General features: G+C 39.1%; 1 protein-coding gene across 1 annotated transcript in view; it reads right to left on the bottom strand.

Annotated features, from left to right (window-relative positions):
• The window catches only part of LOC150081148 (vacuolar protein sorting-associated protein 26B-like), a 202,775-nt gene that overhangs the window by 158,217 nt on the left and 17,738 nt on the right, over positions 1-26,820 (bottom strand). Inside the window, exon 3 of the mRNA XM_090380943.1 lies at positions 21,245-21,388. Coding sequence (XP_090237069.1) covers positions 21,245-21,388 — 144 coding nt within the window. The remainder of the gene's footprint in view (positions 1-21,244; positions 21,389-26,820) is intronic.

Below are 26,820 nucleotides of genomic sequence, written 5' to 3'. Positions count from 1 at the left end.
GGTTTGACTGTTGATGATTCTGCTCAGGTAGCTGGAAAACTGAATGAGTATTTTGCATCTATATTCACAAGAGGAATTCTGTCGGGAAGTGGAGGGCAAGAGTTTACCAAACTAACAGGGAGAGAAATGATTTTGTAATAAATACACTGGTATGCAAAACTTAAGGACCAACACTATTTCTAAAGTGTTACAACCACAAAATCTTTACTTAAGGTACTCTTTACTGATGAAAGTAGATTCAGTCACAGCAGCGATTCTGGACGTCAGCCAAACTGGCGAGAGGTTGGCATACGGTATGACCCCGCAAACATCACTGAAAGGGATCGATATGGCGGTCGAGGTGTTCTCGTCTGGGGAGGCGTTATCTTGGATGGATGTACACAACTCCAGATACTGGAAAGCGGTACTGTAACTGGTGCACGCTACTGTACTAAGGTAATCCTTCCCCGTGTGCATCTGTTCTGAGGTGCCATTGGCCCCGAGTACTTGTTTATGGATGATAACGCCACACCCCCATCGCACTGCAGCTGTTGATATGCTTTTGGAAAGGGAGGACATTGTTCGTATGTATTGGCCTGTCCGTTCTGCTGATCTAAATCCCATCACACACATATGGGACGCTCTGGGGAGACAACCTAGCGGCACGTCCACACCCACCAGAAAATGTTCACCAGCTGAAAATGGCGCTGACAGAGGAATGGACGATGTTACCGCAAGAACTTATCAACAACATTGTTCTAAGTACGGACAGGCAGTGCAAAGCCTGCATCGACATTAGGGGTGGCCATATCTCCTACAGAGGACCACCTCTTCCCTTTGTTTCATCTTTGGCAGTGATACATCTGTATCATTACAGCCAGTGCTATGCTGCCATTTTTCAGGTACAGAAATGTTTCCTTCATCATTTCTGTACCTCACGAGATTCCTTTGGTATGCTTTCCCCATATCCAGGCCACTACTCCTATGAGAAGCTACAGGTTCCTATGAAAACCTGACTGGTCCTTAAATTTTGCATACCAGTGTAAGAGGAAATATTGAAGTTAAACATAAGAAAGGCAACTGGGGTGGTGGTGGTGGTGGTGGTGGTGGTGGTGGTGGTGTGTGTGTGTGTGTGTGTGTGTGTGTGTGTGTGTGTGTGTGTGTGTGTGTGTGTGTGTGTGTGTGTGTGTGTGTGTGTGTGTGTGTGTGTGTGTGTGTGTGTGTCCATTTCAATTTCATTTTAGAAAGCTATTCAGAATTGATGATATATTTCAATTTTTTTCAGAAAGCTAAAAAGTTCATTAATATTTGCCTGATCGCAAATAATATGCTCTAGTGATCTCGGTTGTTTGAAGATTTGTTAAAGAAAGCAGGACTGATGTTCTGTCCCGTTGACAGTGAGGACAGTCAATAAGAATATGTTTGACTGTTAGCTGTGCTGAGCAGTGTGGACACTGAGGAGGATCTTCACCTGTGAGTAGATGGATATGGGTCAGATGAGTATACCCTATTCTTGCCTGTGCAAGTACTACTTCTTCCTTTCTTGTTGTCTGGATGCTTGAGTGCCAAAATTTTGGTTCCTGTTTCAACTTATAAGTTCATTATTAGTCTGGGTGTATCATAGTTCTTTCCACTGTGCAAGGTATGCTGCTGCTATGACATTATAGTCAGAGGCTGGAATATGGACAGAGGTCAAATCTAAAGTTGATGGATTTTTTGCAAATATCTGCCAGCTCATTCCCTTTTATCCCTGAATGTGCTGGAATCCAACAAAAGTTCACTAATTGTTGACGGTGTTCAATTTTCAAGAGCAACCTCCTGATTTGGATTAAAATAGAGTGATTCGTATAGGAGGGATTTTGCATTGCTCTAATTGAACTGAGAGTCTGTGTAAATTAAATATTATGGAGATGGGTAAAGGTTCAAATTTACTACAGCTAATTTTATTCCACGTAGTTCTGCAGAAAAGTTGCTATACTCAGGTGGAAGGGAAGCTGAAATGATAGCAGATGGAAACACTGCAGCTGCTCCAACAGCTGATTGAGATTTGGACCCATTTGGTATATATTGGCAGGATATCAACATAGCTCTGAATGACTTGGAGTTGTTTCACGTTGAGCGTCAGTAGAAAATTCTTACCCCACTGAAGAAAATAAGCATCAAATTTCAGTTGAGGAGGGGGAATCCAAGTTGGATTAAAGCTCAATGTTGAAAAAAAGCCGTGAGTTAGGGTTGAATTTGAAAGTGTCTGCAATTCTGCCCAGACACGATAGGAGGGAGTATATGATGAGAGTCTTGTTGATCAATTCGGCCTGGAGAGATTGTACAAGGCTAAGGGTAAATTTTTCTCAGCCTGATCTGTGCTTTTTAACAGGAGAGACTGCTTCTACAGGGATGGAATACACTTAAATAGAAAGGGTGCAAAATATTTGCTGATGCTATCGAGGCAGTGTTAGGTGTGTCAGAAAACTGCTAGCTTGGGGAATATATGGACTGATAGATTAACAGTAACCACTGGCAGAGGTAAAAGTGATTCTTGCACTGCTTCTATTGGAACGAGTAGCAGCCTGGAAAACAAGGTGCAGGGGATTCCAGAGACTGCTGGGAGTCATTGAGGAACAAGTAAATACATGGGCTGTGTTGGGATAGCCAAGAATAGGAACAGGTGAATGTATACTTGTGTGTACACCAATGCTAGAAGTTTGGTAAATAAATTTGATGAATTTGAGGTGTTGGTCAAAACATCAAAGGCAGACATTGTTGGGATATCAGAGACATGGTGTCACACAAATATATAAGAAATGCAGAACTGGAATTTGTGGAGTACAATATGTCAGGAAGAATAGACAGGATAGGAAGGGAGAAGGGATTATGCTTTTAGTTAAGAAACACATAAATCCAAGGAAGTACACCAGTCGACATGGCTGGACAGTGCAGTGTCAAGTCAGTTTGGTGTGACATAAGCACTGGGAAATCAAAATTGAGAATAGTAGTGTGTTATATTATAGGCCTAATGACTCTGATGAGTATAATAAACAGCTATATGTTAGTGTATCTAAGAATTTATAATTGCAGGCTATGTGACCAAAAGGTTTAGAATATCTATACCCGGTTCTGATTTGGATATTATGGCAGCTAGTTGGAAGGAGATCAGCATATGAGTTAACACATTTGTTAATATTAATGCAGTCCATGTTAGCATTTTTTTTTCAGTATGGTGATAGATTGTTCCTATTTTTATTATCGTCAAAAGATTTTAGATTAAATTTGCAAATGTCATTTAATAGGTGAAATAGGTGTTTTGATTTGAATTCAAAACTATAGATGAATTTATATATGACTTTCAGACCTCTATGTTTTGTTTAGTTAGTTATTTGGTTTTTAGGAGCATTTGCAACTAAGGCCATATTGCTCCAGGATATGCGGTGGTCATTCCCCGACCTTTTCGCATCCTCCGTATTTGGTGGTGATGGGCTCGAACCCCAGTCTAATCAAGAAGCGTGTGCTATGTGCTGCTGCTCCTTCCCACCTGGCTGCGGAGGTGCCTCTATGTTTTGTACTGAATAGTAGGTCACAAACCTTTTGTACTTCTGTGTGATTCTTCATGCATTAAGAATCTGCAGATAACGCAACCACTAGGTGGCAGTGTTCACATTGTGCTGAAGTGGGATTTACTCAAAGCTAGCTGAGCAGGATCAGGAGTAATGGGAAGGGTTTTTGCTTTGGCAAAGGTGACTACGGTGGTCTGAGACAGTATTTAAATTCTATATGGTGAGACCAACAGATGATGTTACTAACAGCAAATTCAAATTGGGAAGCATTCAAAGAATTAATCTTGGAAGCTACTAGGTTTTTATACTAATTAAGAAATACTGTTCAAGGTTTAGGCCTAAATGGATGTCAGATGAGCTAATGAAACATGTGGCAGAGAAGAAAAATGCATTTAATACATATAAATTAACAGGTAACACGGAAACTTATGACAGATATAAGCTGGTCTGTAACCAAGTCACAAAGGAAGTTAGACAGGCAAAGGCAGATTACGAAAAATCTTTGGCAAAAGATGCAAAGAAAAACAGCAGAGTTCTTTACATATGTAAACTCTAGAAGGAAGGGGATGAATCAGATTGGTCCACTTGATATCGATGGTTCAACTGTTGATGATCCTGCTCAGCTAGCTAACAAACTAAATGAGTATTTTGCATCTACATCACACATGTTATTCAGGGAGGGGAATGCCAGAGGTGAATTAAACCCTGGCCGTGAGCTAGATGATTTTGTAATAACTGAGAACAAAGTGGAGGAAAAATTGTAGAAGATAAACATAAGAAAGGCATCTGGGGGGGATTTATCCAGTTATTTTAAGGAGGCAGCAAAGGCAGTAAGTAAACCCTTAGCCATAATTATGAGAGCTTCCTTGGATTCAGGGGAGGTACCCATGGACTGGAGAAGTGCAAATGCGACCCCAATTCACAAAGGAGGATCAAAGGGCGACACAAGTAATTACAGATCTCTTAGTTTGACTTCTGTTCCAGGGAAATTAATGGAGCCACTGGTTAAAGAAGCACTGCAGGATCATTTAGAAAAGATATCAGTTATGGCTCTGACAGCATGGGTTTGTTAAGGGGAAGTATTTTCTGACCAATTTGATTGGATACTATGATGTGGTCACAAAGGAACTTGGATGCAAAGAATAATTTTGATATCATATATTTGGATCTTAGAAAGGCTTTTGATACTGCTGCACAAATTGGAGCAGTGTGCCACTGGAGGCAAATTGCTGCTATGGAAAAAAGGAATGGTTGAGCTCTTCGTGGACTAATGTTATTAGTGGAGTCCCCCAGGATTCAGAGTTCGGTCCATAGTTGTTTTCTGTATTTATTAATGATATTGATGAAGGTATATCAGGGTTAATGTCTAAGTTTGCAGATGATACCAAGGTCGGCAGGGTTGTTAACAGTAATCGTGGCATGTGATGCAAGAAAGCAAGTGTATCATCAGGCAAAAAAAAAAAAAAAAAAAAAAATCATACAACCATTCCCTCTAAATGTTTGTCCAGTACCTCCTTAAATTTATTTAACCTATCAACTTACACAATGACAGATGGAAGTTTGTTCCAGCAATTGAACACCTGCTGGCTAAAGGCAAATTTCCGCACTTCTATCCTACACCTCTCTTTTCAATTTGAATTTATGCCCTCTCAGGTGATTATTCTGAGCAAGAGGAGGAATCCCATCAGCATTGAGCATGCTCAAACCATTCAAGGCTTTATACACCTCAATCAGATCACCTCGCATGTGCCTAGTCTCCAGACAATTTGCAAAACTTATACCTTTCTTTGTAAAAGCACCCCTTTGTTCCATTCACTAATCTCGTTGCCCTTCTCTATACTCGTTCCAACAGCTCTACATCCTTCTTAAAATGAGGCCTCCAGACCTGTATACAGTACCCAAGGTTTGGCCTGGCCATTGCCTTATACAAGGGGATAATTTTTTCAATAGTATTTGAAAGTGACTTGGTTCACTATCTTTCTGACCCACTCAATTTCCCAACTGCTCTGGTTAATCAGGAGTCCCCTATATAGTAGAATCCAAATTTTCTTTTAAATTTTTTCCATGTTCAGTGGTCTTCAACTCATTCATTCAGCATTTCTTCAAAGTACTGTACTCTACACTAACATATTTTTCTCTTCAGTTTTAACTTCACCCTTAATGTTTTTTTTTTTTAACAATAAATAAACACTACATATATTAAGTGTTTAATGATAATACAAGTTTAATGATAAAAGTAATGGAGAGAAAGGGAAATAGAAGAATGAAGAGAAATAAGAAAGGGAATAAAGAAATGGAATCAATCAAAGAAATGGAATCAATCTTTGATTGATTCGATACACAGGTTAGCAGGGTTCTTAATGACATTGACAGTATGCTACTGCAACAGGCTGTAGAAAGGTTGAGCAGATGGGCTGAGAGGTGGCAATTGAAGTTTAACATTGGCAGGTGTAAAGTAACCCTGCATATGGATAGCAGTAACTATATGCAGGGTTACTTTAAGTAACCAGATGCAGGGTAATTTATCAACTGTGTGCTACTATGATCAGGTATGACCTGTGGGAACAGTTTGTGCAGTCAGATATGAAGTTTTCTGAGCAATGCAAATGGTCTGCAAGAGTAGCTCTTGGTGTCTTGTCAATGATACAGGAATTCTTCTAGCAGGGATAAGGAGGTGATTTATTCACTTGTATAAAGCAATGGTCAGGCCACACCTTGAGTACTGTATACAGGACTGGAGGCCTCATTTTAGGAAGGATGTAGAGCTGCTGGAACGAGTACAGAGAAGGGCAATAAGATTAGTGAATGGAACAAAGGGTTGCTCTTATGAAAAAAAGACTTAAGTTTTGCAAATTACAGTGTCTGGAGACTAGGCACCTGCGAGGTGATCTGATTGAGGTGTATAAAGCCTTGAATGGTTTGAGCATGCTCAATGCTGATGGGATTCTTCCTACTGCTAGGAATAAAAGCCTGAGAGGGCATAAATTCAAATTGAGGAAAGACAGTTGTAGGATAGATGTGCGGAAGTTTGCCTTTACCCAGTGGGTGGTTGATTGCTGGAACAAAGTTCCATCTGTCGTTGTAGAAGTTGATAGCTTAAATAGATTTAAAGCAGAACTTGACAAACATTTGGAGCGAGTAGATGGGTGAAATAAGGGGTTTTTTTTTTTTTTGGATGATGCTAATATAAGCTTCCTTGCATCATGTGCCTTTGCTAATGCTAAAAGAAAGCTCCAGGTTCTGATGGTATTTCTCCACTTGTTCTCAAAATCTGCACTCCTGAACTTACTTCAGTTTTTTGTCGCCTTTTTTCACTTTCTTATTCCAAAGGTGGTTTTCCTTCTGCTTGGAAATTTGCTCATATCCAGGCAGTTATTAAAAAGGGTGACAAATCCCTCCCATCCAATTATTGTCCCATTGCAATTACTTCTACTCTTTCTAAAGTAATGGAGAAATCAATTAACCGCCAACACTTAAACTACCTAGAAATCTTCTGTCTGATCAACAATCGCCAGTATGGATTCCGCCAGTGTCGATCCACTGGTGATATTCTGGCTTATGTTACCCATTTATGGACTAATTCAATGGAAAAGTTCATTGAAACAAAAGCAGTTGCTATTGACATCTCAAAGGCTTTCGATCATGTTTGGCATAAAGGTCTTCTAAACAAGCTTCCATCTTATGGTTTGCCAACTGTTTTTTGTAATTGGTTATCCAGTTTTCTCTCTGATCGCTAATTGAGGGTGATGGTAGATGGCTCACTCTTCTAACTTCTCCACTAATGCCGGTGTCCCCCACAAGGTTGAGTTCTTTTCCCCACTCTTTTCCTCCTGTATATTAATGATCTTCTTCCATTGACTGGAAATCCTATCCATAGTTTTGCCGATGATAGCACATTGCATTCCACTTTCCTGCTCAATCAGCTTCAACTTCTTGAAAATCTGTAACCAATTCCTTAAATGCCGATCTCCAGGTAATTCTCCAGTGGGACAAAGACAACTTAGTTGATTTCAATCCTTCTAAAACTCAGTCTTGTCTTATATCTCACAAAAAGGATTCTTCTGCTCCTATACTTATCTGTGGTGACACTCCGATTTCTAGGCAAAATGATATATCCCTTTTGGGGATTACCCTGACTTCTAATCTCTCTTGGCACAAGCACATTAGAAATATTGCTTCCTCTGAATCTAAAAAACTTGGTTTTCACTTTCACTCTCGGCATTACTTTTCTTCCAAACAGCTGTTCACTCTTTAAAAATCTCAAATCCGCCCTACTGTGGAATATTGTTCCGACATCTGGGGTGGTGCCCCCAAAACCTCTCTCAGACTTCTTGATTCTGTTCAGAAGAGGGCAGTTAGGTTAATTAATGATTCATCTCTAACAGTGTCTCTCCACTCGCTGTCTCGTATTAGTATTATTAGTATTAGCACCACGGCCGCATGGTGCAAGAAAGCCTATGGCTTATGCTGCACCAGCCAAAAAAAAAAAAAAAAATCTGAACAAAACAATGATAAAAACAAAAAAAAAAAAAAATAATAAAATAAAAAACTAAATAATAATAATTAATAAAAAAAAAAAAAGGAAATTAAACCTATCATACTATGCGCTTCCCTTACCCGAAAGTACTATCCAGATGACCTTTGAATTTCCCCAAACTGTCAGCCTCTACCCCCCCATGAAGGCAACTTATTCCAGTAATTTATAACTCGCTGGCTAAAATAAAACTTCCTGCAGTCCAATCTAAACATTTCCCCCCCCCGTAACTTGAATTTATGTCCCCTAGTTCTAGCATCATTTATAATCTTGAAAATTTTGTTCTCATTCATTTTACTGATGCCTCTCAGAGCCTTAAACACCTCAATCAAATCTCCTCTAAGGTGTCTAGTTTCCAAACTCTGCAACCCACATATTCGAAGTCTTTCTTCATAAGGACGCCCTTTTGCCGATCTCACCAGGCGAGTTACCCTTCTTTGCACCCTTTCAAGAAGCTCGATGTCTTTCTTTAGGTGAGGTCTCCATACTTGAACACAGTATTCCAAGTGTGTTCTAACAAAAGCCTTATATAATGGGATTATCACGTCCCTATCTCTACTTGCAAAAGTTCGATAAATCATCGATAGGACACCATGGGCCTTCTTTGCAACCTGTTTACAATGCTCAGAGAATTTCATGTCTGACCGTATCGTAACACCCAAGTCCCTTTCCTCCAGTACTGGGTTTAGTTGAACTCCATCAAGTGAATAGGTTTTTTTGGGATTACTGTTTCCCAGGTGTAATACCTTACACTTTGTTGGATTAAAGCACAGCTGCCATTTTTCTAACCATTCCTGAAGTCTATCTAGGTCTCTCTGAAGAAGCTCAGCTTGACAATGATCATTAACTACTCTACCAATTTTAACATCATCTGCAAATTTAGATATCACGCCCTCTATCCCTTCATCAATGTCGTTTATGAAAATTAAAAATACAGTGGTCCTAATACTGATCCTTGGGGAACCCCACTTCTTACATCAACCCAATCTGAGGAATAGCCATTTATCACAACCCTCTGCCTCCTGCCCTGAAGCCATCCTTCTATTCATATAAGGATTTTCCCAGTGATTCCAACCTGTTCCAGCTTATAAAGCAACCGCTCATGTAGGACTGAGTCAAAAGCTTTGCTGAAATCTAAATAAACAATGTCGAAATTATTCCCTAAATCCAGCTCGTGAGTGACCCTTTCGAAATAGCGAACCAGATTTGTTAAACATGATTTTCCCTTTACAAAACCATGCTGAGTATCCTTGAGAATTTCAATTCGATCCAAATGATCCTGAATTCCACCCTTGATCATTGCCTCCATGATTTTCCCTACTACTGAAGTCAGACTGACAGGTCGATAATTTCCAACTTCACTTTTAGAGCCACCCTTATGTATGGGAGATACATTTGCACTTTTCCAATCCAAGGGAATCTCCCCAGAGTCTAGTGATGCTCGCATAATTAGCCTCAATGGTTCAATGCACTCGCTTGCCGCCTCTCTTAAGATTATAGGGTATATTCCATCAACTCCAGGAGCCTTACTAGTCTGTAGGCTCGAAAGTTTTTTCATTAAATAATCTTGCGAAATTTCAATATCATTAATTACATATTTTTTAACTTCGCTCCCACAATTTCCCATTGCCACAAAAGGCTTTTCATTTATAAATATCGATGAAAAATAACTGTTGAGTTCATCTGCAATGGCAGCTGGTGTATTTATTACTATCCCCTTTCCCTTACGTAAAGGTCCGATCTGGTTTGCCCTGATCTTCTTGGCATTTATATATGTGAAGAATTTTTTATCCCCTCCTCTTTGCTCTGTTTTCTAGTGATTTCTCATAAACTGCCTTTGCCTGTCGAACCTTTTCTGTGGCTCTATTACACATCACCTTGTAGCTGTTATAGGCTTCAGTACTTTTTATTGCTCTGTAACCTTTCCATGACACCTTTTTCTGATCAAGTAATGTGGCAACTTCACTATTCATCCAACTTGGAACCCTCCTCGTGGAGTATTTTTTTAATGGTATATATGCATTCAAGGCATCTGTGATTAATGTTTTAAAAGTGTACCACAGATCAATTGTATTCATTCTCTGCGCGATATCTACCCAGTTAATAGAGGCCATGTAGTAAGGTGATGTAGGATGATGATGATGAGAGGCCTCTCTCATCATCATCCACCGTATAACTCCGTGATCACTTCCTGCTACTGGTTCCTCTACTGTCAGCCCTGTTATGTCATCTGATTCATGTGTGATGATGAGGTCTAAGATATTCTTTTCTCTAGTACTTTCCCTGACATGTTGATACAAATACCAGTCATCTAGTTGATTTAAAAATTTTGTTCCCCATGTCGAGTTTCCTTCCCATTTACTCCAATCAATTAGAGGCAAATTGAAATTACCCATAATAAGGCATTGACGTTTACTTGCCCATTCCATTTGCATGTAGAGGCTTTTGTCATAATCTTCACAATCACCTGGTCTGTAGATTACTCCTACTCGCATTATACCTTTGTTTCCAACTATCTCACACCATACAGACTCTATACTAGCATGTGAAATGTCTGAATCCGGGAAAGCTATCGTCGCACTCAGGCTGCTTCTGATAAGAAGCATTACCCCACCACCCCTTCTGTCTAACCTATCCTTCCTAAATACATTATACAAGCCGTACTGAAACTCATCATCCCCAATTTCCGGGTGGCTCCACGTCTCTGTAAGCAGTATTATGTCCGCGTTACTTGTTTTAACCAGCAGTCGAATTCGCTCATTTTATTGACGACACTTCTAACGTTACTGTATAAACAATTAAGATTTACTGTTCTTGTATATTTAACAACCCTAACACAACCCTTGAAGTTTTTTAGGCTCTCTTCCCTGATATTAGCTACCCGCTCATGTGAATCGTCTTTGCCCCCAGAACATCTAGATAATACGTCCAGTTGGGGTAACAGATAAGAACTCTTAAGGTATATGCAAGAGTTACATTGACCAATATTATCAGATAAATGCATGTCAGTATTACCCACATCCCCCCCTAACTAGCAGTTTCCCTGAACCTTTAAGGTATCCTCAATAATACTGGTAAAAACTTTTGCACCACCTTTGTTTAAGTGTATCTCGTCTCTACAAAACAAATTCCTTCTACCTACAAGTGTGGGCCATGCTGATAGAAATTTACCCCCTAAAGCCTTGCAGATTCCTTCAAGTCTTGAGTTAATCCACAAGGCTCTTAACCTATAATCCTTCCTATCGTGTCTGGGCAGAATTGCAGACACATAGACATTATGGCCTAGCTCGCGACATTTCCTCAGCATGGTCCTGTATTTTTCCAACAAATCGTCAGATCGTGTACGTTTAATATCATTTGTCCTCACATGAATAATAATATTTTCTTTACCCCCTTTAAAATCTGACAATCTGTTGGTGACATCATTAATAGTTGCTCCCGGCAGACATACCCTGGTTCTGCTCCACCTATCCTTATTACAAAAAATATTTCCCGTTTCCCTGACAATGGAGTCTCCTAATAAAACAATGTCCTTTTTAACCAGAGTAGTTTGCACTTGGTTTTTCTGTTTTGAGGCTCGAATCGGGTGTACTGTTTCTGTTACGTAGACGTACTGTTTCTTCTGCATGCCTCTTCTACAGATATTTCCATGGGCACTGTTCTTCTGAATTGGCTTCTATAATTCCCGCTCTCTCTTTCAAAACAGTCCGAACACGTGCCGCCACCAGCCAACATCCATTTAATGTCCAACTTAAAACTCACAGGACCAACTTTTCATCTTCCTCGTTTATTCATTCTGGAACAACCTTCCTTCATACGTATTTTCTGAAAATTACAATCTACAGAAGTTCATGTCCAATGTCAACAAATATCTTCTTTCGTCTTCTCAACCTCCAACCCAAGCACGGTACTAAGTACTATAGGTTCTAATACCTCTCGTGTTTGGGGTTTACATAAAAAAAAAAAAAAAAAAAAAAAATTAGAATAGCATGGGGAGATACTTTAATTGGAATCCCAGCAAAATTTGAAAGTTGTAAGAGTTTCTCTGAATGTCTACGGTTTTCTGTTTCTAAAAGTAGGTCTCCAGATTGCAGCATCTTCACAATCTTAGGAGATCTTGGTGTGTTTCTGGATGAGGAAAGGAAAATTTGCTGAGAGGTTGTTCTGAAAGTGAATGAAAAATTAGAAATGCAGGAAACTATTGTTGTTGAATTTATTTTCAACCTTCTGTACTTAGCCAACTACTTGTTGGCTACGTAGAGAAATGATGCAATTGCACTAACTTGTACGCTAGTCAACACTCTATGTAATCTGAGGCTTTAGCCCCAAACTATTCTGTAATCTATATTACCCCACACCATCAGGCATCTCTCATATTGTGGTTGGTTGGTTGATATGTTGTTTAATGGCACAAGGGCTGCTAAGGCCATATTGTGCCTGATTCTATTAGGTAGTGCAATTATCAGTTAAATCAGTAAAATAATCCCGTGTGCTTTAAGAAATAAAAGAACTCTGCTAGATTTGCATTGTCTCCAATCAGATGGGGTAATGTCAAAGGTTCTTGCAGATGTGAAAGCGATTTGAAAATTTTGTTTCAATAATTATTATAACGATTGCAATTTGTTAGAATATGCCTCACCGTAAGTGTAGTCTGACAAAATGTACAAATAGGCGGATCTTTCCCCTTGAGTAGATAGATATGGGTTAGATACTCATATTGTGGAGTTATACTTCACAACTGGGTTGTCATCATTGCAACACCATGGTGTGTGTCCACCTGCTGATGAGGAGCCAATAAGCTCCGAAACGGTGCCGTATGAGTGATGGTATCCAGCGAGAATAAGTAACAATAGTCTTCTCCTATGATGAAGCGTTACTTATTCGAGGTAGTGCAATATCATGGCAACTCGTAGTGAAGGTATTCACAATATGAGATATACTTAATGATGCCAATTTATAACTACTTAAGTAGTTGGCTATGTACAGAAATGATGCAATTACACTAACTTGTACACTAGTCAACTCTCTACATAACCTGAGGCTTTAACCCTAAACTATTCTGTAATCAAAATTATCTATTTTGGCATTATAAACTGCCAAAACCTGGTGTCAATCAGAAAAAATTTCATACCACTTTATATTGTAAGCAAAGGGAAAAAAAAAAAAAAAAAACTGCAAGCTGGAAGAAAAGAGCTTTTTTTTTAAATGAATACTGTTATAACATCTTTATCTAATAATCAATTTTCTAGGAAAATTATCTATTAATGGCTTCATTATAGAAGTATAAGGATTAGTGCCAAATTGAAACTGGAAATCTTTATTATATAAAGTTCTCTAACAGTAAGAAAATAAATGAATACACTGAGAGAATTATAAATTCTACGCATCTACCTCATTTCAAACAGAAAGATAAAAACAAAATCAAACCCCAAAGAGATGAATACAAGAGTATGCTTGTGCCTCTAACACTTTACTAAAAATTCATTTAGAGCAATGGGCACACTGAAGGACTTCTTTGCCATGATTATATTTGTTTAACGACATATTTCACATATTTAGAAAATAATTCTACTACTATAATTAATGATGCTGATCAAAAATTCAAACCATACTGGAAGAACACTAAAATTTACACCAACTTAATTCTAATAGATATATTAAATTTAAGTTTTAATGTTTTTTTTTTTGTTGGAAATTTTACCACAAACATGTCCAGTAGAAAATTAAGGACAAGATGAATAAAGCTTTGCTACTTCAAGAATTGTTATGAAATTCTAATTGAGATAACTCGTTTGATTTGATTTGGTTTTTTATGGCGCATTGGCAGCTAAGGCCATAATGCACCAAGTCAAATTTTAAAACGCTACTAAACAGTTTGGTAGCCAAACCTACCATGTCAAGTAATAAATTATTGTCAAAAGATGAATAGTAAAAGTATAAAAAGTGTAAACCTTAGATTCTTTTATAAAAATTAATAGACTGTAAAAAATTAAAAACGTGAGACATATTGTCTCTGTCACCTATAATCTGACTGAGTGTAAATGGCTCAGTCACATTATTAAAAGCGGTAAAATACAAGCGTCGCACTTCTATAAAATCAGGACATTCTATTAAAATATGACTAATGGTTAAAATAACATTACATATCTCGCACATAGGTGGGTCATCCGCTGATGAGGCAAGTAGGAATGGGTTAGATGACTATGACCTATGCGGAGCCGAGCAAGAACAACTTCCTCTCTTCGGACCCTGCGTAGACTGGACTGCCATTGCGCAATTACAGGCTTAATGCGATGTAATTTATTTGTGGGCTGTCCTTGCCAAGAATCTTGCCATTGGGAGAGTAATTTAGAACGTATTATTTGCCTGTAGTCTGTATAGGGGACTGACAGGCAATGATTATCCAGGGAAATGGCTGATTTGGCAGCGGTATCAGCTAATTCATTTCCCCGGATCCCAATGTGGCTTGGGATCCAGCAAAAGCGAATATCAAATTCTAATTCCACAAGAGAAAAAAGAATCTTCCGGATCCTGGACAGGATCAGATGAGGGTTATACCTCACCGATACTAGAGCCTGTAATACGCTCAATGAATCACAATAAATCACATACCTCTGGTAGTCGCGATTTTTAATGTGATCTAGGGCTGATTGTATTGCATGCAACTCTGCAGTATAAATGCTAGTTTCTTGTGGGATCTTATAGGATAATGTTTTGTGAGGGAACACAACAGCAGATCCCACATGACATTCTAACTTTGAGCAATCTGTATAGACTGGCAAAAAGTCAGAATACTGCTGTCGATGTAATGCAAAGAGTTGCTGGTAGACAGATGGCAGTGTAGTAGCCTTCTCCCAGATCTTAAGGGAGAAGTCGCAATTTGGAAAATAAGCATGCCAGGGTGGAAAGAATTGTCTTGGTGACTGGGCAACGTTGTCTACCGTCAAGTTTAGTTCATTCAGCAGCCCTTGAATGCGAATACCAAAAGGTTTGTTGGCAGTCCGACGGGTGTTGTAGAGGTTTTCCCAGCACGGCTCAAAAACGAATGGCCACGTGGGATGATCGGGCAGGGATTTTAATTTGAAGGCGTACTGTAAGGACAACTGCTTACGTCGAAGAGACAGAGATGGTTCGTTTGCTTCAACGTAAAGGCTTTGGACAGGAGATGTGCGAAATGCTCCAGTGGCTGTCCGGATGGCTTGATGGTGGATTGGATCTAACCACCGAAGTGCACTGTCTCTAGCAGAACCATAGACCTGAGACCCATAGTCGAGTTTGGAACGGACAAGTGCCCGGTAGAGACGAAGAAGGGTAGCACGATCTGCGCCCCATGAGGTGTTGACGAAAGGGCATGAAGGATGTTAAGCCCTTTGACACATCTTGTCCTCAGCTGACGAATATGTTGTAAAAATGTCAGCTTTTTGTCGAAAATAAGTCCAAGGAATTTGAATTCTGCTACAACTGGGATGTTATTTTGCCCAAGCCTTAATTCTGGGTCAGGATGAAGATTACGTTTGCGACAGAAGTGTACACAAACAGTCTTCTGTGATGAAAATCTGAACCCATTAGCCAAAGACCAAGCTGTAAGATGGTCAATGGTTTTCTGCAGTTGCCTTTCAATGACCCTCATATTGCATGAATGACAAAATATAGCAAAGTCATCAACATAGAGGGCATTGTTTACAGTGGGTGGAAGTTGTTCTGCGATAGAGTTTATTTTGATTGCGAAAAGCGTGACACTTAGAACGGATCCTTGTGGGACTCCCTCTTCCTGAGAGAAAACTCGAGAGAGGGTGGATCCTAAACGGATTTGATACTGGCGATTCGAAAGAAAGTTTTTAATAAAAAGAGGAAGGTTACCTCTAAGACCAAAGTTATAGAGGTCTTTTAAAATCCCAAATCGCCAGGCTGTGTCGTACGCTTTTTCAATATCAAAGAAAACTGCTACCAATGCTCGGATTTAATAAAAGCATCACGAATGGACGTTTCCAATCGGATTAAATGATCCAGAGTGGATCTATTTCTTCGGAAGCTGCACTGTGTCCTGGAAAGCAGACCATTTGTTTCTAAATACCATACCAGGCGAGAATTTACCATTCTTTCCAGGATCTTGCACAAACAGCTTGTCAGAGCAATACGACGGTAGTTACTTGGATTTCTAGGATCCTTTCCTGGTTTTGGGAAGGGAAGAATGATTGCCTTCTGCCAGGAATCCGGAAATTGTTTATTAAGAAAAATTCTGTTAAACAGAATTAAAAGGTGATCCTTACATTGTGGTGTGAGGTGTTTTACCATTTCGTAGTGGATGTCATCGGGCCCTACAGCACTTGCGTGTGTGAGAAAGAGTGCAGCATTTAATTCCTCCTGTGAAAAGGGCTTGTTATATGATTCAAGCCCTTTTGAATAGTTCAGGGGGTTTTTCTCATTTTTCTCTTTCAGGGCCAAAAACTCTGCGGGAAAAGATGTTATTGCAGATATTTTTGCAAATGTTTCCCCTAGAGTATTTGCTACTGCAGTTCGACCTGCAATTGGACATCCGTTATGCTCGAGGATCACAGAAGAGCATGGTGGGTATTTTCCCTTCATTTTCTGGATCTTATCCCAGACTACTTTTGAGCTAGCGGCCTGAGTTATGGAAGATGTAAAACCCAAGATTTCCTTTGGCTCTGACGTCGTACATAACGTGCTTTTGCACGTGCACGTTTGAGTGATATTAAATTTTCAGTGGTGGGATATCGGCGGAATATCCCCCATGCTTTGTTTTGTGCTTTTTTTGCTGCCGTGCATTCTGAATTCCACCAAGGTTTGGGGAATAGTGGGAACCGGCTGGATGATTTTGGGATTGCAATTGCAGCTGCTTGGACAATCGTTTCTGTGACATACATGACTGCTTCATTGATTGGCTCCTGACTGACTGTAGTGATGTCAAAGTTTGCCAGATATTGAAAGGCATTCCAGTCAGCCTGATCGATCTTCCACCGCGGTAAACTAAATGGCAGACAGGGTCTACCATTAGTTAGGGTTGTTATCACGGGGAAGTGATCGCTTCCATATGGATTTTCTTCTACCTCCCAAGTAAGTGAAGGAAGGAGAGACGGGGAGCAGACAGAAAGATCAATAGCAGAGAATGTACGGGTAGGCATGTGGAAGAAGGTGTTTGTTCCCACATTTAGGAGGGAGAGATCATTGTCAGTGAGCATATGCTCTATGACTCGTCCCCTTCCATTGATGTCAGCACTACCCCACAGAGTGTTATGTCCATTGAAATCTCCAAGAATTAAACAAGGGGAAGGCAATTGCATGATAAGATCATCAAGGTCTTTCTGGGGGATGTCAATCCTAGGTGGCAAATAAACAGAGCAGACAGTTAATAAGAACCCCACTGTAAGGCGAATTGCTACAGCTTCAATGCTAGTTGTAAGCTGCAAAGCCTGAAATGGTATCTGGTTGCCGACGAGGATTGCGACTCCTCCGTGGGCAGAACCATCCACAATTCTATCCTTACGAATGATGGTAATGTTATGCATGGTGGGGTCATCATTTGCCTTTAAATAAGTCTCCTGTATGCAAAAGCAAACTGGTTTGTGCTTTTGCAGGAGTGCCTTGATGTCGTCAGTATTTTGCCGGAATCCACGACAATTCCACTGTAGGAATTTAGCCATTATTTGGACTTGGTGGGTCCATCAGGCGGCTTCCGAGGTGCTGAGGGCTTAATTTTGTCAGTCTTGGATTTATCTTTCCTGGGGAAGTATGGACGCTGTCCTGTGTCCATTTCTTCCTCAGCAAAGAGTTCCAAAACTGACTCATCATGTACCTCCTTCTGCTCGACATCCATGTTTTCCTGGGTCCATCAGGCGGCTTCCGAGGTGCTGAGGGCTTAATTTTGTCAGTCTTGGATTTATCTTTCCTGGGGAAGTATGGACGCTGTCCTGTGTCCATTTCTTCCTCAGCAAAGAGTTCCAAAACTGACTCATCATGTACCTCCTTCTGCTCGACATCCATGTTTTCCTGGGTACTAGGTGTTACTTCCCCTTTCTTATTCTTTTCTTTTGCTTTTGTTACTTGTGGAGCATTAGGAGGTATCGATATAGGAGTGGCAGCTGATTGGTCCTTCTGTGCAGGTTTTTGGGAGCTTAAAAGATAACGTGCAATGGGAGTAAATGATTCTTTTGGAGGGACGGACATGTCCGTCTGAGTCCCAATCGAACATCTCCCTGCTACCTTCTGGGCGTAGGTAGGTTTTTTGATGTTAAGAGGTTTCACTGCTTTTCTTGCCTCCTGGTACGATATGTTTAGCTCTGCCTTCAGCCGTTGAATTTCTTTTTCTTCTTTCCACCTCTGGCATGCCCTTGAATAGGCCGGATGTTCTTCCTCACAGTTAATGCAGGTGGGTTTGGTGGCTGAATATGCTGTTGTTTCGTGGTCCTTTGCACCGCACCGGGCGCATGCAAGGACTCCACGGCAGGCCATTTGAGAATGTCCATACTTCTGACATTTAAAACACCGTAAAGGGTTCGGAATGTATGGACATACTGGACAGTTGATGTATCCAGCTTTAATCTCATCAGGAGGTTTGGGAGAGTTAAAAGTCAGGATAACACTCCTGGTTTTAACAATTTTCCCATCCCTTCGCGCAGTGATTCTCTTAACGGCAGTAACTCCCCGTGGTTTTAGTTCGGAGCAGATTTCCTCCTCGGTGACGTCGAGAAGGTCCCACTCCGAAATGACACCTCTCGATGAAATTTAGTGTTCTGTGTGGTGTCACTGTTACGGGTATTCCTCCGATTGATGTTACTCGGAGTAGATGTTCAGACTGCCTGTCATTTTTTGTTTCAATCAAGAGGTCCCCAGAACGGAGCCTCTTAACTGACTTGGGTGTACCTGCTAACCCATCCAACCCTTTTTGTATAAAAAAGGGTGACATTTTACCAATCGGTGTTTCGTTGGTGGAATGCATTATTAAGAACCTTGGGACAGTTGGTAGTTCGGTTCGCTGCCTCTTTGTAGCAATAATGCTATCTGCCTCTCCGTCATTATTTTCAGATAGGGACCGGGTTGGGGCCCCTGAAGGAATATGTTTATCAGGATTCATGAAGATTTTTAAATTGTTCAGTGCCCAGGCTCCCCATCCACCACGGAGCCCAAAGGGACGCCCACTACCCGGCATGCAATAAATGCGCTCGGGAGTGGGACGCCAGGGCTACCCAGACACTATACCCGCACCGCCGCCAGCCTGAATCCTGTCCCTCGGACCATGAGGGTAGGGGCGTGGCATTGACACGGTTGACCCTCGCAGGCGAGCCTACTAGCCGATTGATCCTAGCCGGGCCTTCCAGGACCACCCGTCTTGTCGAAGCAGGGGCCAAAGTGGTGTATTGAAGCTGGGCCCCTCAACCACCAGGATCCCCCTTTCCGAATTTCCACGGGTCGCAGCGCACGGCAAACACGCCGGATTCCATTGATGTAAGCCTGGAACCTGGGCTGTGGGCGTTGGATCCCAGTGATGCTAGTCTGGAAGTCCAGCAGCGTCACTGGGAGGTCCCCTCACCACGTACAGATGCCCACGTCGAGGGGGAGATAACTCGTGCATATGTGTGTGCTCACATATGCAAAAATACACCTTTATTCCAGCAGGTAAAACAAAACAAAAAAAGAAAATGGAACTAAGGTATATTCTAATTCTATAGTGTGTTAAGTTGAATATATGTCAAACTAGGAAGACAATTGCTCTTTTATGAAAAAATTATTGTGCAAAGATAAATTATCTGTTCTCATGAGGTGACTATAACTTATAGTTTTTTACATCGATATGGACCACTCCCTTTTTCACATATCATAACTAGCTACACCTCCAAACCTAAGAAAGAATATGTCAACGGCAGTAATAAGAAAGTGTATGCCAACATTTGACTTCCAACAAAGGTTTTAAGACTGCATCATCAGAGAAGGAAATGGCAACTGTTTTCTAGGACTATCATGGCTTTCTTGTGCATTTTCCAGATAGAGCCTGGAGATACCATGCAATGCTGCATCACATTTGCACATTTCTTGAAGAGCCCATACAACCTAAGAGATCATTAATGATCTGGTGGGAACCTTCTGATCATCCTCCATACAGCCCTGACCTCATCTCTGGCAATTTCCATTTGTTTGGTTGACTTGAAATATAGCTTTGTTGTAAACATTTTTCAGATGACAGAAGTTGAAAATTATATATGTTACTGGTTAAGACAGTACCTAACATCTTTTTTGGCAGCAGTTTGCAGAATTTGATAAGGCAATAGGACAAGAGTATAAATGTTTTTGGCAATTATGTCAAAAAATAAATGCCACATTCAGGTCAGTTTCCTGTTTTTTTTTTTTTCGTCTTACCTTGTGACTTACTGACTCTCCCATGTATTTCTGACTGTTTTTGTCTGAGGTGTATTCCACTTTACTTTTAAATGGCTAAGATCCCATGGTTATGTGCTGGAGTTTGAAAAGTAACACGTAATTATTATTTATTTTTTTTTTTTTTCAAAATTTTAGGAGTAGTAATTATAAATTTAAAGTAAAATGTTACTTCAATGACCTTAAAAAAAATTCCTTCATTTTTACATTTTGATTATATAATCATATGGACCACATCAGAGCTTCAGATTGACACTAACTAAAAGCTATTATATTAATTAGAGTGAGAATGTAGATAAAATTATGAAATTTCAAGTGCAGTACACTTTTTTACAAATTCAAGGTCCTTTAAATACTGGACCTGTTTGAGCCAGGGAGCTATAATTTGGCATATGTACACAAGTCATGAAGCCTAACAATCTTATGTTTTAGCATTAGCAGAGGCATATGATGCAAGAAAGCAAGCTTATGCAGCATCAGCCAAAAAAAAAAAAAACTTCCACTTCACCCCTCTGTTCGTTCAAAATACCTGTCCAGCTGAGCCTTAAATTATTTAGGCTATCAACTTCCACAACAAGGGATGGAAGTCTGTTCCACCAACCAACTACCCGCTTTATGAAGGGTTTTAGGTTGTGTCTCTTGTTAAATTGACATGGAATTTCCCAATTATATTTTTCACTGAAGACACTATACAGATAATCACAGAGAACAATTGAATTAAGAAAATTGATCAACCATTTTAATATAGATGAAATACTGGCGTAATAAAGTGGTTACAAAATAAACACACCTTTCCTGAAACAGTTTCACCATCATAATACAAAAAGTGCTTTTCTTTCTTTCCTTCCTCTGTTTTGATTTCTGCAGTTTTTCTTGTTTCTGCTCCATCAAGGATGACATCTATATCTGCAGTCTGGCCAAACCCAAAAAAACTCTGAAAATGTATTAAAAGTAATTGATTAATTAAATTAAAAATTAACACATACAAATCTAAAAATGTATTAATCAGTTCACTTTTTAAAACAAGTATTTTGCAGGTATGGCAATATGAGAATTCTCATTCAGTAATAATTAATTATAAATACCTGATAAGGTATTAAGTGTTAATAATTCATGAATAAGAATATCTAAAAATTTGTAATAATGTATGGTTTTACTTTATCTTTTAATAATAATTTATTTAGTTTTACTTTATACATTTATCTTAAAATCTGCTGAATATTTCCATATTCAAGAGAAATTGAATGTAGAACCTTAAACTTGCATTTTCAAATTAAATGTTATTGAAATGCCTCACAACAACAGCTACACCATCATATAAGAAGATAGTGTTCCACATATATCCTCAATTTGATACATACTTTTGAGAAAACTAGGTTTGCCATAAAATGCATCAATTTCATATTGTGGAGGCACTTCACTAGCTGTATCAATACTGCACTATGAACTTTAAATAAAATGCGCAGCTCGGAGAGAAGAAATATATTTTTAGTTATTTAAAATATATACCATTACCCTACCATTTTTATGCACCACAAGAGAATGACCTGACAACTCAATGATGAGATATGTATATTCACAATAAGTGATATGCTCAATGGTACCGAATTTCTTGTAGCAGCACAAGGCTTTTGGCATAAATTTACTCAAGTTTTCGAATTTTATACCACTAGGTTTCTCATATATTATGGGTAATTCTCATTACTGGATTATCAGTTGTTCACTTACTTAAATGATGTGAAACCACCATCATGTGTTGTAACTACAATATTGATAATGGCCCACATTTTAAATAAATGGCAATATATTTTTTCTTTCATAGTACTGTTTTTTCTTTAACACATGTAGTGTAATGACAAGGAAAACAGTGAAGCCTTTTGTAGCAAACCTAGTTTGTACCCAGCTATGTACAAAACCAGGGCTACTGCTCTAACCTGTACAATAATGGTCACTTTCCTTGGTGATAGTAATCTGCACATGATGATAGAATTTAAATTTTTTTCAACTCTTAGAAATTAGAATCTGTAAAATCCACCTGCCTAAAGTAGCTAGTTCCTTTACTGGCAACGTGTCAGGCACATTCCATTTGACTAGTCTGATTTGATTTGATTGGCACATCAGCAATAGAGGCTATAATGCACTGAAAGTAGGTCATAAAAAATAAAAATAAAAAAAATAAAGAAAACAATATTTCAGCAGCCTACAAAAAACTGCCCACAACATCCAAAGGTATAAAATCGAATTTATAATAAATAGAAGTACAGTAAACCCTCGATTTAACAGACCGGACAAATAATAATACAGTAATTATTAATAATACATCATCATCATCATCAGCCATTTTCAATCCACTGCAGGATGAAGGCCTCTCCAGCAACTTTCCAGTTCCTTCTGTTTTGAGCACTGGCCATCCATTTACTACCCACAAACTCATGAATTTCATCTATCCATCTCCGCCTTTCTAGCTCCTCTTGGATACCATTCTGTTATTTTCTTAGTCCATCTGTCATCATGTCTTCGGGCTATGTGTCCTGCCCAAGACCATTTTAGTTCTTTAGTTTTGATAAGAATGTCCTTTACTTGAGTTTGCTGCCTAATCCAGGTATTTCTCTTCTTATCTAACAGTCTGATACCCAATATAATTCGTTCAATTTTTCGCTGTGTAGTTCTCGGCTTCTCTTCCATTCTTTTGGTGAGTGCCCAAGTTTCACTTCCATAAGTCATGGTGGGGAGTATGCATTGGTTCATTATTTTACGTTTCAGACAAACTGGGATATTGCTCTTCAGTATGCGACTATATTTCCTGAATGCTATCCATCCAAAATTTATTCTTCTCTTGACTTCCAGCCATTTATCATTATTACAGCTAATAACTTGTCCCAGATAAGTATATGACTCCACCTTTTCAATTACTGCTCCTTCAATCATTACTTCCCTTTCTGTGGCATACTTGTTCATCATTACTTTTGTTTTAGTCATATTCATCTTTAGTCCAAAATCCTTGCTAACTGTGCATAACTGATTAAGATTTTCCTCTAATTCTTTGGGATCGTGGCTTATGACCACAATGTCATCTGCAAATCGTAAATGGTTTAGGTACTCTCCGTTCACATTGACTCCTTTCTGCGACCAGTCTAATTTTCTGAAAGCTTCCTCAAGGGCAGAAGTAAACAGCTTCAGAGATATTGTGTCTCCATGTCGAACTCCTTTCTCGATTTTAAATTTCGTACTGTCTTTGTCTAGTCTAATAAAGGAGGTAGCACTCTCATATATTTTCTTCAAAATCATAATATATGGGGTATCTATGCCTTGTCTTTCTAATGCCCGAAACATTGCCTTATGCTGTATGGAGTCAAATGCCTTTTCATAATCCACAAATGCCAGGCATAATGGTGTTTTATATTCATTTGCTTTCTCCATTAGCTGTGATATTACGTGAAGGTGATCCATAGTTGAGAATCCTGTCCTAAAGCCAGCTTGCTCTTTCGGTTGATTCTCATCAAGTATTCTTTCTAATCTGTTAGTAATGACCCTTGTGAACAACTTGTAGATGTGGGATAACAAGCTAATTGGTCTATAATTTCCAATTCCGGATTTATCTCCTTTCTTATGCAGCAAAACTATGATTGCATTATTCCACTGCTTAGGCGTCACACCTTTTCTAAGGCACTTTATGAAGAGCCTTGCCAGTTTTTGTGTTATGTCTCTTCCTCCCAATTTTAACAACTCTACAGTAACTTCATCTTCCCCCGGGGCTTTCCGATTCTTCATTTTCTTCAATGCATGTTCTACCTCATCAGGAAGAATATCGGGTATGTCGTATGTGTTGCTACTTTGCAATCCATCTTCCCCACTGCTGGCATCATTCCCCTGCTCCTTGTATAATTCTCTATAGTAGTCTTCTGCTATTTGAATTATGCCTTCTCTGTTGTTTATAAGTACACCATCGCTATTCTTCAGTTTCAGTATCATTTGTCTTTCTGTATTACTGCTCATGGATGCTGATTTAAATCCTTTGTTTTCCCTTAATGCTTGTTCTACTTTTCTTGTGTTAAATCTTCTTATGTCCTCTCTGAGTCTCTTTCTAATGGCTTTGCATAACTCAGTATACTCAATTTTCTCCCTGTCAGTGCTTTTCTTGCTCTTCATTTGTCGTCTTCGGTTCATCATGACAAGTGTTTCTTGACTAATTTTTTCTTCTTTGGATTTCTTTTTCCCTATAGGTTTTTTGGGCTTTATCACTTTCAGAAAGTTGTAATATTCCTCGTCGATATCTTGGTCCTGAGCAGTCTGTAGAAGCTCAAACTTGTTCTTAAGTTCCAGTACATACTGCCTTTTCTCCTCTTCTGTTATCTCAAAGACCTTTGTATTATTTACTCGAGTCAGTTTTTTTTCCTTTCCTACATCTATATCAAGCGTACATCTTACCATTCTGTGATCACTTCCAACATTTACCTTATTCAGGACAGTAACATCATTCACAATATATCTTCTGTTAGTGAGGATGAAGTCGATTTCATTAGTAGTTAATCCATTTGGACTCTTCCATGTCCACTTTCTGTTCACCCTTTTCTTGAAAAAAGTGTTCATTACCGACAGTCCTTGAGATTCTGCAAATTCCACAAGTCTTTCACCTCTTTCATTTCTTTCACCAATTCCAAAATTTCCTATAGTTCCCCTTTCTGCGCTGTTTTGTCTTTTTCCAACCTTAGCATTGAAGTCCCCCATAATAATAGTGTAGTGGGTTTTCTGCTCATCTAGAAGACTCTCAATTTCGGTGTACATTTCTTCAACCTCTTCATCATCATGGCTCGATGTTGGTGAATAAATCATTATAATCTTTAGCTTGTACCTCTTAGAAATCTTGAGTATTAGTCTTGACACCCTTGGTGATGTACTTTTGAATTCCAAAATGTTGTTTTTAAAATCTTTATGGACCAGAAACCCAACTCCACCTTCACTCCTTTCACTGTTTCCATTGGTGTACAGCAGATTTCCACTTGATAAACTTATAAGTGATTCATTTCTTCTTCTTGTTTCAGCCAAACCGATGATATTCCAATTCACATTTTCTAATTCCTTTTCCAGCTCTAATATTCTGTCTTCACCGATGAGTGATCTTACGTTATAACAGGCCAAGTTCAGTTTCCGTGCATGGCAGCCTGGTCGTACCCAGAGATTCTTAGCACCCTCTGCTTCCACTCTGATCCTCTCGCTGCCGTAAGAGGGAGAGTGAAAGCTGCTGGGGACTGAGGGCCATTTGTTTTCTCGTGCTGTCATATGCTGGAGGGTTTGGTCTTTTCCTCTTCACGCTGACCAGGCATCTTGAAGAGAACCACTCTACACGTCCGTTGCCACCTGAGTGACATAACAGGGCTTACCATCGAGAAGGTGTGCATGAGTGGATTTTAGGGAGGCAGGCCAACTGGACTTCACCTAAATCTTCTGTAATAGAGAGATATTGGATCCATCAGTATTTTAGGCTGAGTGTCTGATAACACACAGGATACCTGTTCCCCTCTAAGCCCCTTTAATAATAATAATTAATAATAATAATAATTAATAATAATAATAATAAATAATACAGTACATATTAATCTCGAACATATTTTTTTAGGTTTTACAAAACTTCAGTTTTATTAATTAAAATTAATAATAATTACCTATTTCCATTATTGTTTTGATAATTACCTTCTTTTATTTTTATAATAAAATTCAGGAAATTGTTTTTTATTCTTTCTGAAAACGTGTTCAAATTGCTGTTTTCCCAGATTACAGATAACAGATAAGAGCAGGCGGTGACTTGCGAGCTGATCGTGACTCGGGGTACTAAACTGCAGGTCTGCTGACTCGCTTTGTTTTGGTCTCAGTCTGCTTCGAGCTATTGTGCGTTCAGGTTATATACAGAGTGTTTCTGTGATTTCTGAATTGTGACTTTCTGAATTTATTAAATAATTTTGCAATTTTGCAATCCTTACAATTTAAAATGGCATCAAGTGATAGAGGAGTTAAAAGAAAGTGTGTGAACTTAAATGTGGCACAGAAATTAGAGCTAATTGAGAAATTAGAATAAGGTGTCTCAGTAGCATGTGTTTGTGAAATTTACAGAATAAAAAAAAAAAAAAACTGTTTCTGATATTCGTAAATCAAAGGCCAAATGCAACCAACATAATTTTATATTGTACAGTACTGTATATTGTATTAAACCTTTTTTTTTACATTAAGAACAATAAAAAATGCCTCCCCCCCCCCCGGGTTACATTCGATTTAATGGACTTTCGGCATTAACAGACAGCTCTTCTCCCCTATTAATCCATTAAATCGAGGGTTTACTGTACAGTAGACCCTCACTAATCCAGTTACAGT

The sequence above is a fragment of the Mastigoproctus giganteus genome, chromosome 9 (genome assembly GCF_048544385.1).
Source record: "Mastigoproctus giganteus isolate SK-2022 chromosome 9, ASM4854438v1, whole genome shotgun sequence".
NCBI lineage: Eukaryota > Metazoa > Arthropoda > Arachnida > Uropygi > Thelyphonidae > Mastigoproctus > Mastigoproctus giganteus.
The sequence above is the reverse complement of the archived record's forward strand: the minus strand, read 5'-3'. Positions and strand labels throughout refer to the sequence as shown.